Source organism: Dryobates pubescens, chromosome 9 (assembly GCF_014839835.1).
Source record: "Dryobates pubescens isolate bDryPub1 chromosome 9, bDryPub1.pri, whole genome shotgun sequence".
Classification (NCBI taxonomy): Eukaryota; Metazoa; Chordata; class Aves; order Piciformes; family Picidae; genus Dryobates; species Dryobates pubescens.
Genome location: NC_071620.1, coordinates 23,485,079 through 23,498,005, shown reverse-complemented (window position 1 = coordinate 23,498,005; position 12,927 = coordinate 23,485,079). Strand labels below are relative to the sequence as shown.

Below are 12,927 nucleotides of genomic sequence, written 5' to 3'. Positions count from 1 at the left end.
CAGCATGGAATGAACTTTCCAAAAGACAAAGGTAATCTTGGTTACATCATATTTCCAGCTCTGCCAGTGCTGACTTTGACCAATATCTTGGTTGCCAGTAGGACAAAATGTGTGCTGCATGCGTCAGATGGTGTAGGTGTTAAGTTACAGAGGTCCTGAAATGCAGAAATGCTTGACTTCAGGCCCTAGGACTTCCAACAGCTGCTCTGACCAATCCTCAGGGAACAGAGAGGAGGGAGTCTCACACCTACATGTGATATTCAGTGTGTCACATTTTCTCTGTGTCATGGCAATGCATGACAAGCCTTGAAGATGTAGTGTCAGATGAACTGCACATAGGGGAAAGCCCTCAGCCAGACTGCTGTGTGTGTTGGTGCGCTGCAGGTAAGGCTGTGAAAGAGGTTTTTTATCTGAGCCAAACCACTCAGCAGGTCCAATCCTCAACAGGAGTAGAAAATACAGGGAATCTGTTTCTTAAAAAATTATCTGGAAGATCAGGAAGACTACTGCATTTGTTCCTAGATCTGGAAGCAAGTTTGAGTTAGAGATTGGACTGGAGAAGAGCAGGGCAGGGGAACTTGGGTTCCTTTCTTAGGGTTGCCTTGTAACTGTGATCAAGCAAGTCCCCAGGAATGCTTTTCAGCTTGGCTTCTGACTTGTGTCTCAAGTAGAAACAACAGTCTCAACCATTCTGTGACCCAGAAAAATAGATAATACAGGTGCCATATTCATGGGTTACACTGCACTGTCCATTCCAGTGATGAATTCTTGAATATTGGGTAGGTTTCTCTTATACACTCACACCACTTCCAACTGTAATGTCCCTGCATGTAGGGAATTTGAAGATAAAAGGCCTTTGCCAATCCCTACAGTGTCCTGCAAGAATGAGTGTGAAGGAGCAGCCTTGAACAGCACAAGATGGCTGGGTCATCAGTACCACAACCTCACTCCCCACCTCTTATCTAAAAGCATAGGGACAGCTGACTATGCTACTATTCTTGCCCTCTGATTTGCATCATCTCTTAGTGGCAGCAGACTGGCTTTTCATGGGTCTGTGATGGTAGTCCAGTGCCTCTCACCTCCCTATGTAGGGCAGAGCACCAAGTCCTTGGTGCAATTTCCCATGCTTCAGAGAGCAGGCAAGAAGGTTCAGTCCTGTGCTGAAGACCTAAGGTATGTAAAGTTATGGAGGCTGCTCTGCTCTCTTCTGCTCTCTTCTGTTAGACTAGCTTTCATTTTTGTCCTCTCTCAACCTTCCTATGTCCTCAGAGAGAACACAGAGGCTCATTGAGGCAGCTTAAGCCTGACAGGTCACCTGCATAGCCCCAGTTCTAGGGAACAGGGAGGTCAGTGCAGTGATTACTCCTGTCACTGCTGTATGTATCACTGCTTCAGATACACAAATTTATCTACTTGAGAGGAAAAAACTGCTTCAAAGCCAAGATCCAGGATTTGCTTGTTGTCTGTGTCTCCATGATCTGCTTTCCCTTTGACTTCATGAGCTTGAATACTGTGTTCAGTTCTTGGTGCCATGGTGTAATAAAGAGATTGAGATCCCAGGGTGTGTCCAGAGAAGAGCAGTGAGGCTGGTTAGGGGTTTGGTGCTCATATTGCACAAGGAACACCTGAGGGAACTGGTGGTGTTTAATTTGGAGAAGAGAAGGTTAATGTGAGATCTTATTTCTCTCTATAGCTACCTGAAAGGAGGTTGGAGTAAGGCCATAGTTGGTCTCTTCGATAGGATAAGAGGAAATGGGCTTAAGTTCTGCCAGGGGAGGTTTAGACTGGATATTAGGAAAAATTTCTTTACTGAAAGAGTGGTGAGGCACTGGAACAGGCTGCCTAGGGAGATGGTGTAGCTGCCATCCCTGGAGGTGATCAAGAGGCTTGTAGATGTGGCACTTCAGGATATTGTTTAGTGGTCATGGTAGTTGCATGATTCTATGATTCTATGACTTTGGCACAGAACACGATCAGGGTGGAGATACGGAGAATAGGTGGCAGGTCATTGTAGTTACCATTTACAATTTCAGCTTCACCATAATGCTCTGTAGTACTGATGGGTGTGACAAACCTAGCCCACCAGGCTGCATGAAGGGTTCTTGAATAACCTACGGTTTGTGCCTGGGTCTCCAGTGGTCACTGATACAGGCAATTCCAACTTACACATCTTTGGCCTTTTTGGTAGCCAAGAGTAAGTGCTGGCAGTCCACCATCAAGGATGTACTTTTACTCAGTGTGGCCCCAGAGCAAGGACCATGCACAAATCCAGGAAGTTGCTTTGTTCCCTCAGCTGTTAAGAGAGGCTTAGGTGGGCAGAAGAGCTGAAAGGTTTGTGTCTGCTGAAGCATCCCTGGGGGTTATGATTGCATGGCTAAAGCAGAAACCAGAACTGCAGTCTGATCCCTGCCAAACCTCCTCCTCTGTTAATAAGGCAGATGGATAGCCTCCTTCCTCCCCCACTGGTTCCCCCTCTTTTCTTCCCTCCCAAAGGTCACCTTCAGCAGAGAGGCAGTGTGCCCCCAGGACCAGAGATATTGGGAAGGGGCGGAGCGTCACGCTTGGCCCCGTAATGCCTGGCAGCCCTCTCCGGCTGCTTGGCGCAGGCTGAAGCCAGCCCCGAGGGTGCAGCAGCGAGGGAAAAGCGAGAGAGAAGCGAGGCAGCCCACAGCCGGCCGGCAGTGCTGCCCTGCTGGAGAAGGTGAGAGGCTTAGGACGGGCAGAAGGATAGGGAAGGAGTGTGGGAAGAGAAGTTATAGCCATGCCAGGATGAAAGGCTGGACAGGCATGCGAAAGGGCACCCACCCCTCACAAATGGGTTTTGGCGACTCTGGCATAGCATGCGGGTGCAACATGGAGTGCACCCATTTTCCACATCTGTGAGCTTGTTAGGTGGCTCTGCCCCAAAAGTTTACTTTGTGTCCAGTTGTGTCTGGTGGGATAGTGCCGTGACACCAACTAGTTGGTTGGGAGCAGGGTGTGATGTGGCTTAGTCCTAGCAAGATTGGTGCTGATTTCTGTGGGACTAGGCTGCTGTGCAGAGGTTGTGGTATACTGCTTGCTGGAGAGAGGCTTATGGGGCTCTCTCCAGGGAAGGCTGGTAGATGTTTCTGCCTGGGAAGGAAAGAACAATTTGTAGTTCTGGTAAGAGAGCTCGGTTCTCCACAGTGAGATTAAGCACTAGCCTGCTGATCAGTCTTATAAGGAAGATCATAAATCTATCCGCAGTAAGGCCAGAAATAATCTGTTCTGGTCCCTCGCTTGTATTAAGCATGGTTTGCACTAGAGTGGACCTCATAGTGAAAAAAAAAGATTATCACTCCAGTTAAAAGTCCCAGAGATGGGCAGATATTCTTCCATATTGTTTGATGAAATTTTCAGATTTTTTTTTCACAAAATCTATACAACGGAGTTCTGAACGTGCCTCATTGCGGCTTCAGCTGTTGCTTTTTATTATAATGCTTTTCCTTAATGCAGAGAGACCTCTATAGTGAATTTCTAGTACCCACAAAGAGATACAGAGATGGTAGAATCTTTTATTCACTATCTGTTTGAAAAGCTAAAAAGACTACTCCCCGAGAAGTTCCTCTTGTAACTGTCATTCGCAAGGTTCTTCTCTGGTCCTTTTTCCTTCACGCTGTGGACACTAGCTGTAGCTTGCTGACCCAATACCATAGAAAACATCTAATAATTGGTTCTGTTGACCCATCAGCTAGACTCCAAAGGAGTTCAGGAAATATAGTGTAGAGAAAACAGCCTTTCACATTTTTTAGATTTTTAACATTCAAAAAAACTCCATAAAAAGTTGATTAATCTTAATGCAAAGCAGAGCACGTGGAAGGAATGCATTTCTAATGAAAATACAAAATCCAGGGGTGCAGGATAGCCTCAGTTCTAACGCAGATGTCATTACCAGTTGGCCAGCTCTTCAGAAATACAGTTTTCCTAACGCAGCTGATTTTCAGAGATTAAGTTTCAGGGTGTCTCAGGACATTCATATGTAGGAACCATGGCAGAAATGAGAATTCGCTGTAGGAGGCACTTCGTCTCAGGACAGATCTCATTTTTTGTTGTGATCTGTCTTAGTCTGTATAAAAGCTGAACAGATATACCTCATGGTTTGTTGTTTGTTTGTTTTTATATATGTTTCAAATGAAGCTTATTTTCTTAATTTAGCTTCTGGAAAATGCAATTTTGTCTTTCACTGCTGATGTTTCCTGTGTCTGATGCTTTTTGGGTGTTCTTTTCGGCTGAGTGAAAGCAAAAGTGGAATCTGCAAGATCTATAATGCTTTCACCGTTGTTCTCTTAGGCTTGTGTCTGTATCATTAGGATGTATATCTGTATCACTGTAGATTATGTCTAGTGTAATTCCCTATCATCTTATGTATTTAGGCCTGCAAAGGAAGAGAAGATCTACCAGATCTACATTTTTTGAGTTTAGACAGTGCTCACTTTACCTACAAAGTAGCATGAAGAACTTAGATTTATCTAATTAATAAGACATTAAATTTTTCTTCTGTCACTCAGTGTCAAGCTAAACTCCTGACCTCCTTGGTCATTTGAAACATTTTTGTATGTGTGTACATGTGTGTTCTAGTTTTATCAAGCTATGCATTATCTACCCAAACACATTTTGTGACATTTGCAAACATCTTCTGGATGATTTCAGTGCTTTTTTTCCCAGATCACTGATGAAGCTAAAAGTATTGTAGCAGATTTGAGATGTAACAATATGAATTGAGTAGGTTGAGGACACCAATAAAACACAGTAATGTCCACTATATTGGGCTGATTTTTCAATTAATTAAAAATGTGTGGCTTATTGATTTTGACCAATGTCAGGATGAATGCATAGTGATAGCTTTGAAGGAACTATCAAGGAATGGGATGTTTCTGCAAGCATGGAGCGGAGGATAAGTCTAGGAGGATAAGCCTATGAATAGGCATTCCCCCAGCACTAAGTGGGGAGGCTGCAGAAAAGAGCTACAAAATGGGTCTGAGCACTGCACAATGCAGGTCTTGCTATGAGAACTGGACAGTTTTTGAAGAATCCTATCTCATTTTAAACTAACTGAGGTGGGCACTTTAGAAGCACAGTGCTCCAGATAGTTTATGAAGCCTAAATAAAACAATGGTTAAATACACAGCCTGAACTCTGCTAGTTTTATGCATTCTAAGTAGTTACAAATATGTTCTCATAGGCTATTGTAGTATCTCTGACCACTGTGCACATAAACCCTGCAACAGCCAGGAGAACCATCAGGTCAATTCAGATTAGGATATCCTATAATTTTTAGGATATGTTTTCTAATTCTAATTTTTATTGCTTTTTTCCCCCCTTTACTCCCCCTTTTTTCTTTTCTTTTTTAATTTTTTTTAGGGTGATGGTGGTAAAAGAGTGCAATAGGTTGCTCAGAGACATTGTGGAATTTCCATCCTTGGAGATATTAACCTTCTTGAGCAGGGGAATTAGATAAGATGATCTCAAGAGGTTCCTTCCTGCCTAAACACATCTACAGTTCTGTCATCATAGCACCATCTCTGTTATGCAGAGATGACACTGTCTTTGGCTCTTGACCAGTATGAAGTGTTTTCTGGACCTGATATATTAATAATTTTGATTGAAGAACCAGAGTAACATTACCTAGACTAAGACACTGTAACTCCATAGGCTGGTTATTCCTTGGCTCCTCAGAGAGCATGTCCTGATGGTAGAAGGGATACAAATTTCTTGCTGCTGTAATTAAAGACTCTTTTAGAGAACTGGGGTTTCTCACACATCAACAGCTGGGAACCAAGACCTCTAGCAGGACTGAAGCACAGGAAGGATAACAGAAGAAACAACAGTTTTGACAAGGGCTGCTTCTTTCAGTATAGCACAGCAAATGGTGACTGCCTCCTAGCGAAGTCCTTGGCAGCCTCCTCCCTGACCAGTGCTTGTCATTCTGTAGAGGGCAAATGGTAAAAGGGTAACAGAGGTAGGTGCAGAGCACCCAGGCATGCTCTACTCAGTGGTGACCCAAATGTGACCCTATTTATCTTCCTAGTTAATGTCAGTGAATGTAATCTCAGAGAAAGACCTGATAACTTTGGCTATTTCCTGAAATATAAACTGTATCTTGTAATCAGTTTCCTCAAGGGTAGTGAAGGCCAAAGCTTGCAAACTGTTCTGGAGTGACTGCACCTGGGGCTTCCTTCATATGGAGCCCTGATCAGACCCACAGGATTGTCACTGACCCTAAAAAATCATGTTCTATCCATATGTTCTAGATGATATATTTGTCCAAGCCAGCTACTTCAATTTGTCACTTTGATGCTCTAGTGTGGACCCAGATACTCTGGCCTCCCATGTTGGTGGGACCACACATGGAATTAACACCTATATTGCAGTTCACTTGAAATGTGGAGTGGAAAGACACATTTTTAATTTTTTTAAATGTATTTTAATTGCAGAAGTTTATGGACGGATGTTTTGACTCTCAAAGCTGGAGCAAGAACCAAGAATATACAGAAAGCATGTGTTTTCATTCACAAAAGTAAATTCTCATATAGTAAATAGGAGAGAATTAATAACTCATATAAAAATAGATTAATAGATTAATCATATAATAAATAATTACATGCAAATGAATAGATATTTTAAAAGCGTATTAAGAGGATACACTCAGAAGACTCTAACCTTTGGATTAGATAGCACAAACAGGTGGCCAGCCTACAAGGGAAGAAATTTTATCTAGCTCAAGTTTGAGAAATTATCTGAAAAGTTTGTTACCATTTGTTAACCATTTGTTAACAAGAACTTGTATATAACCATGAATTTGATATAAGAGAAACATTGTCTTACACTGGAGATCTTTTGATTCCCCCCCCCCCGCCCCCCCAAAATGTTAGTTGAATGTGTTCTGCACCAGACAAGAAAACATCTTTCCATTTGCTCCACTCCCTATTTTGTATGTCTTTAGCCTATCTAGTATCAAAGGAGGTCTATGTCTTTCAAAGGTCTATTACAGTTTAAGGGTTTTTTTCTCTGTATTTCTAGCTAGGACTTTTAAAAAGGCTTTTTCAGGTCTTTGATGCCTAAATGTGACAAAACCATTTTGGAAATGCAAATACAAAGTGAGTCCATCTGCAGGTTCTGCAATGGCCTTGCTGTGTGGAATTTCACAAGCTGTGCCAACTGGACAGGAAAGAGGAGGACATCAAAGCAAAATCTCCAAAATACTTTCCAGACTGACACTCCCTGTGAGTGTCACTCCACTCTTCCATTCATCCCCTCCCATATACACACTTGTTCATGTTGAACTCCCTATGGACTGTACTAACTTTGGCTGCTGTTGGCAGTGAAGTAGGGAAAATTACTTGGTACTCCTGAATTGGATAAACTGAGCAGTGCAGCCTAGGAGAGAAGTGAAAAGAAAGGAAACTCTCACACAAGTAGTTCTATTCCTCTGTAGTAATCCAACCTTTTTGTAGTTTTCTTAGGTTTAACTAATTCTATTGCTAAATTACTGGCTTCTTAAGAAGGACCAGATTTAGCAGCAGCAGGGGCTGGAACCTGAAGGAACTGTAACGAGCTCTTGTCACAGATAGAATATTGTAAAACCTAAGGGACAATACTTAACTCTTTTTGCTGACATTCATATTCCCCAGATGCTGTCTTCCATTTTAGCAATATGAAATCCTATTTCATCCCCTAAAAAGCATCATGTGAGTCAGAATGTTTCAGAGGAAAAGATCCTGAGTTTGTAGGTGCAGAGGCAAGGCACTGTTTTTTTGTCGTAACTCTGTCTCACTGCAAATTATAACATATTGAGGAATGCTGCAACCCTCAGGCTCTTTTTGGGTTGCATTCTGGGTTGTATTAGGCAGAGCATTACCAGCAGATTGAGGGAGGTGATCCTTCGTTTCCAGTGAGGGCATAGTGGATCCAGTTCTGTGCTCCCCAGCAGAAGAGATATACTGTAACAAATCCAGCTAAATCCACGAAGGTGGTTAAAATGTTGAGGCATCTCTCATATAAGGAAAGGCTAGGAGAGCTGGGACTTGTTTAGACTCAAGAAGAGATGACTCAAGTAGGTATATGCATACATCTTATCAATGTGTATGAATACCTTATGGGAAGGTGTGAAAAAGTCCCAGTGAGAGTCTTCTCTGTGACACTGAGTGACAGGACAAGATGAATCCTGATTTGCTATTTAAGCATAAGAAAAAACATTTTTACTTTAGCAGCAGTCCACAGTGGAGCAAGTTGCCCAGATCAGTTGTGGAGTCTCTGTCCTTAGAGATATTAAAAATCAAATTAGACACAGTCCTGAGCAACCTGCTCTACTTAACCTTGCTCTGAGCCGGAGGGTGCACTAGGTGATTTCCAAAGCTGCCTTTTGACCTCAACCATGCTATGACTCTGGTTCTGTGGCCTTGTTCCAAAGACAGGAAGGGCTCCCAGGCCAAGGTGCCTGGATTCAGAGCACAAGGAAGTAATCAGGGGAGAGTATCACCACAGGTGTCTTGAAATGCTGCATGGTAGCTTGCTGGACAAGACTGAAAAAAGCATTGAAATTGGTCTGGAGCAGCTGGTTGGCTCAACACACCATTAATGTCCAAGCTTCCTTTCTGCCTAACTTTCTTGGCTGCACAGATGAATGACTTTCGGTCAGAAATGTCAGCAAGCATGTGAGGTACTGAGCTCCCTTTGGCTTGCTCAGAGCATGCTGACTTTGGCACTAGCAGAGTCCCTTTTTTTGTCATGGGCTAGCTCTGTCTCTGCCTAAGGAATGTTTGTCTCTTCTGCTGCCTGAAGGACTTTCTTCAGTAAGCAGTAGGGGTGGATTTCTGTACAGGGAGACACAAGCTTGCTGCAGTAGGATAAGAAGAGCAAGATAATTAGGTCAGTACTGGGTCCAGTCCTGTTCAATATACTCATCAGTGACCTGGATAAAGGGATTGAATGTACCCTCAACAAGTCTGCTGATGACACAAAACTGGGAGGGGTGGCTGACACACCAGAGGGCTGTGCTGTGTCCAGCATGACCTGGACGGGGTGGAGGGTTGGGCAGAGAGTAAGTAAGCTTTTAAAGTTCAAAATGGGCAAGTGTAGGGTACTGTACTTAGGAAGGAATAACTGCATACATCAGTTAGTACAAGTTGGAGACTGATCTGCTGGAAACCAGCTTTATGGAAAAAAACATGGGAGTGCTGGCGGACAACATGATGATAATGAGACAGAAATGTGCCCTTGTGGCCAGGAAGGCCAATGTATCCTGGGATACATCAAGAAGACTGTGGCCAGCAGATTGAGGGAGGTTCTCCTCCCCCTCTACTCTGCCCTGGTGAGGCCTTATCTGGAGTACTGAGCCCAGTTCTGGGCTCACCAGTTCAAGAAGGACAGTGTACTGCTTGAAAGGGTACAGCAAAGGCCTGCAAAGAAGATTAGGGGACTAGAACATCTGTTTTATGAAGAAGGCTGAAGGACTTGGGGCCAGGAGAGGACTGAGGGGGGGATTTTATTGATTATTTATAAATACTTATAGGGTGGGTGTCAGGAGGATGGGGCCAGTCATTTTTCAGTGGTTCTCAGTAACAGGACAAGAGGTAATGGGGACAGATTTGAACATAGGAGGTTCCATCACAACATGAGGAGGAATTTCTTTATGTTGAGGTTGCTGGGGCACTGGAGGAGGTGGTGGTGTCTCCATTTCTGGAATCATTCAAAGCCCATCTGTATGCTATCCTGTGCAACCTGCTCTAAGTGAACTTTCTCTGGTTGGGCAGTTGGACTAGATGATCTCCAGAGGTCACTTTCAGCCCCTATCATTCTTTGATTTTGTGGGTCCTGATTGATAATCTGGGAATTTGTTAATGGTTTACTTGTTGCCTAGCAACTTGGAGGCAAAAATAAGAAGAGACCTGGAAGGCCAAGCTTTAGAATGGACACAGGAAGATGGTCTATGTCTATGAAACAAGTTTGTGCGGCATGTATGATCTCATTTTCTCGGCACCCATTGTGATGTTTCTGACATGGGCTGTGTTGTTTCTACAGCACTCAGCAATGGCTGAGACACCAACAGCAGCAAGGACAGCAGCACCAACCATTTTAGATGAGCTCCTGGAGATCACAGCTCAGAGCCTGGTGCGCACCGAGGTGTCTGAGCACTATGAGGTTATTCGGGAGCTGGGCAGGGGCAAATACGGCCATGTGATGCTAGTGACACACAGACAGAAAGGTAAGGAATTGACTGCTATGAGCTGCTGTGCCTTGCCTCCTCTCCTCTTGCCAGGGTGCTGGGTATTCTTGTGGCTTTTTGGGACCAGACACCAGGCAGGCATGGTTGGGGGGCCCCCAGGAAACTGGCATGACAAAGGGTCTCCACAAGCAGGGACCATCCCATTTCACCCATTCAGGGAGCAGCCCAGAACATCAGGCAAGGTTATGGTGATAAAGCCGGTCCAAGGTCAAGAGGGATATCAATCCACAAGTCAGGATCTATAGATTTCATGGCTAGGCACTGGCATGGATGTGAATGCTGGAAACCAGCACCACTACCACACAGCTTAGGGAGTGAAGCCCCAGGTGTTAACTTAAATGGTGCCCCTGGGTCCACAGACAGAACATGAAGGTGGAAGTCCCAGATGGGGCTTGCCAGGGCCATTCAGGCTTATGAGTGCCCACTGGGTTTTGACACTTCTTTTCTGCATTCATGCCAGTTCAGGTCGATGAACCCTCATAGCCTGAATTTTCCTTCCCCTACTCAGTGCTCCTATGCATGCACTGACTGGCTGAAAATTCATGCCAGCACCAGTGCCTGCTCCCAGATCAGGTGTCCACAGGATATATCCACAAAAGTGTTGGGCCAGATACCTCCCTGTGGCTGAGAGTGTCTAAACCCATGGCTTCTCAGTGCCCATTCTGCCATGATATGAGGGACTTTCAGGGGAGCCTAACCCACTCTCCCTATCCCCAGGGACTCCTATGGCTCTCAAGCTGCTACCCAAAGCCAGTACCAAGCTGCACGCCTTCCTGTATGAGTATTGCGTGGCGCTCTCCCTTGCCACCCACCCTGCCATCATCAGCATGTTTGGAATTGCCATAGAGTCTAGCCAGTACTATGGCTTCCTCTATGAACCAGCACTGCATAAAGATCTCATCTCTATCATCAAACCTCGGGTGAGTGCTGCTACAAGGGTATGGGGACTGGGACTGTAGCATCTGACCCCATGCAGGCAGATCAGGGGCAGGGAGATAAAAACTATGGGCTGTCAGTATCTCATCTCTTGGATCTTCATTGTTGAAGCAGCTTCAGGCTTGCAAGACCAAATAGGCAAAAATCTTCCCCAGTGCAGAGCACACTGGTGAAACCACAGCTGTCAGGGCTGCCAAGATAACTTGCGTGTGCTGTACTGTCTGTCTCTCTTCACGTGCAGGATGGGATCCCTGAGCTAGCTGCTAAGCACTGTGCCAAGCAGCTTGTGAGTGCACTGGAGTTCATCCATAGCCGAGGGCTCGTGTACCGTGATGTCAAGCCTGAGAATGTGCTGCTTTTCGATCCTGAGTGTCGACGCATCAAGCTGACTGACTTCGGGCTTACAAGGCCCAGGGGTACCAAGCTGAAGCTGGTGGCTGGAGTACTCCCCTATACTGCCCCTGAGCTAAGCAACACTACTGATGCCCAGGGGCTACCCATTGATACCAGCTTGGATGCCTGGGCCTTTGGTGTGCTGCTTTTCTGCCTGCTGACCGGCTACTTCCCCTGGGAGCAGAGCCTGCCAGATGACCCTTTCTTTGAGGACTTCATGCTGTGGCAGGAAACTGGCCTGGAGAAGGACCTGCCCCGCCACTGGAAACGTCTGACAGCTGATGCTGCCCTGATGCTACGGGACCTGCTGGCCCTAGATCCCACCAAGCGCAGCCCTGTCAGCAGAGCATTGCGCTATGTTGATTGCCCTTGGCGGCTGGAGGATCGGCATGGTGAGGAGGCCACAGCGAAGCCCTAGACCCCACTCTCCACAAAGAGAGGGAAAGTAGGTCTCACCTTGCAAGTGTCTTCAGGGTCTGGGGCATTATGGTGGCCCAGGCGCATGGGGTCATGGTGACACAGATACTGACTTCTCTGCTGACTGTCCCCACCACCATGAAGCCAGACTCCGTTCCCAGCTGTTGGTCCTCACCCCATGGCTCAGTGCTGCCCAGTCCTATTTCCTTGTGCTTCCTCAGGGCTTGAAAACATCTCCTTTCTCCTGGAAATGGCTGCTTGCATGCAAAGCACCTTCTTGCTTCCTGGCCACAGGGACTCCAGGATGGTTTCTATGGGCTGCAGCATCTGCCTTGTCCTTGAAATAGAGCAAAATATATACTTTTGTGTTTCTGCATGTGGCTCTTTTACCCTTGAAATAAAATGCCTATGGGGGCCCATTTGCTGTGGGAGAGTAGGGGAGTGACAGAACCTGTGACCACCTTAGGGCAACCTGTATGAGGCAGGGACCACCCCCTGATGCTGCTTGAGCTTCCAGCAGCACTCTTGAAGGGTAGCTTCATATGAGCTGGATGGGGGTGGCTAGGGAGCCCTCAGCATGTGGCTGCGGATAGTAAATAGTGACTGGTGATGGTGCCAAAAAGGCTGTGGGAGCCATATAGGTGGAGTGTTGGAAAGAGCCACAAGCATTTGCACATCATAACATAACATAAAGAAAATTACAGCATGCTGTATTGATTAGAATGTATCATGCAAAGTCAATAAAGCATACATTAAGTGAATTGAGAAGTTTCAATGTATAGAAGAAATAATTTCCCTCTCCTTCCCCCTTTCCATCCCCTTCCCTTTCCCCATCCCTTTTCTCCTCTGTGTATAAATAACCAATGGGAGGGTATAAAAAGATGCAGCCAGAGTCTTTGCAGTGGTACTGAGGCAATGTGCACACACTGACAATA

At 45.4% G+C, this 12,927-nt stretch overlaps 1 protein-coding gene across 2 annotated transcripts; it reads left to right on the top strand.

Moving 5' to 3' along the window:
- Positions 1-2,612: 2,612 nt before the first annotated feature.
- On the top strand, positions 2,613-12,011 carry LOC104299273 (serine/threonine-protein kinase SBK2). Of its 2 annotated transcripts, XM_054164322.1 has the most exons (4): positions 2,613-2,701; positions 10,042-10,225; positions 10,964-11,166; positions 11,424-12,011. In XM_054164322.1, the coding sequence occupies exons 2-4, from the start codon at positions 10,051-10,053 to the stop codon at positions 11,991-11,993; spliced, it is 948 nt and encodes a 315-aa protein (XP_054020297.1). In that variant the 5' UTR covers positions 2,613-2,701; positions 10,042-10,050; the 3' UTR covers positions 11,994-12,011. The 2 variants fall into 2 exon arrangements, with proteins under 2 accessions (XP_054020297.1, XP_009897726.2); XM_009899424.2 differs by lacking the exon at positions 2,613-2,701 and having other exon boundaries at positions 9,416-10,225.
- The last annotated feature ends 916 nt before the right edge of the window (positions 12,012-12,927 follow it).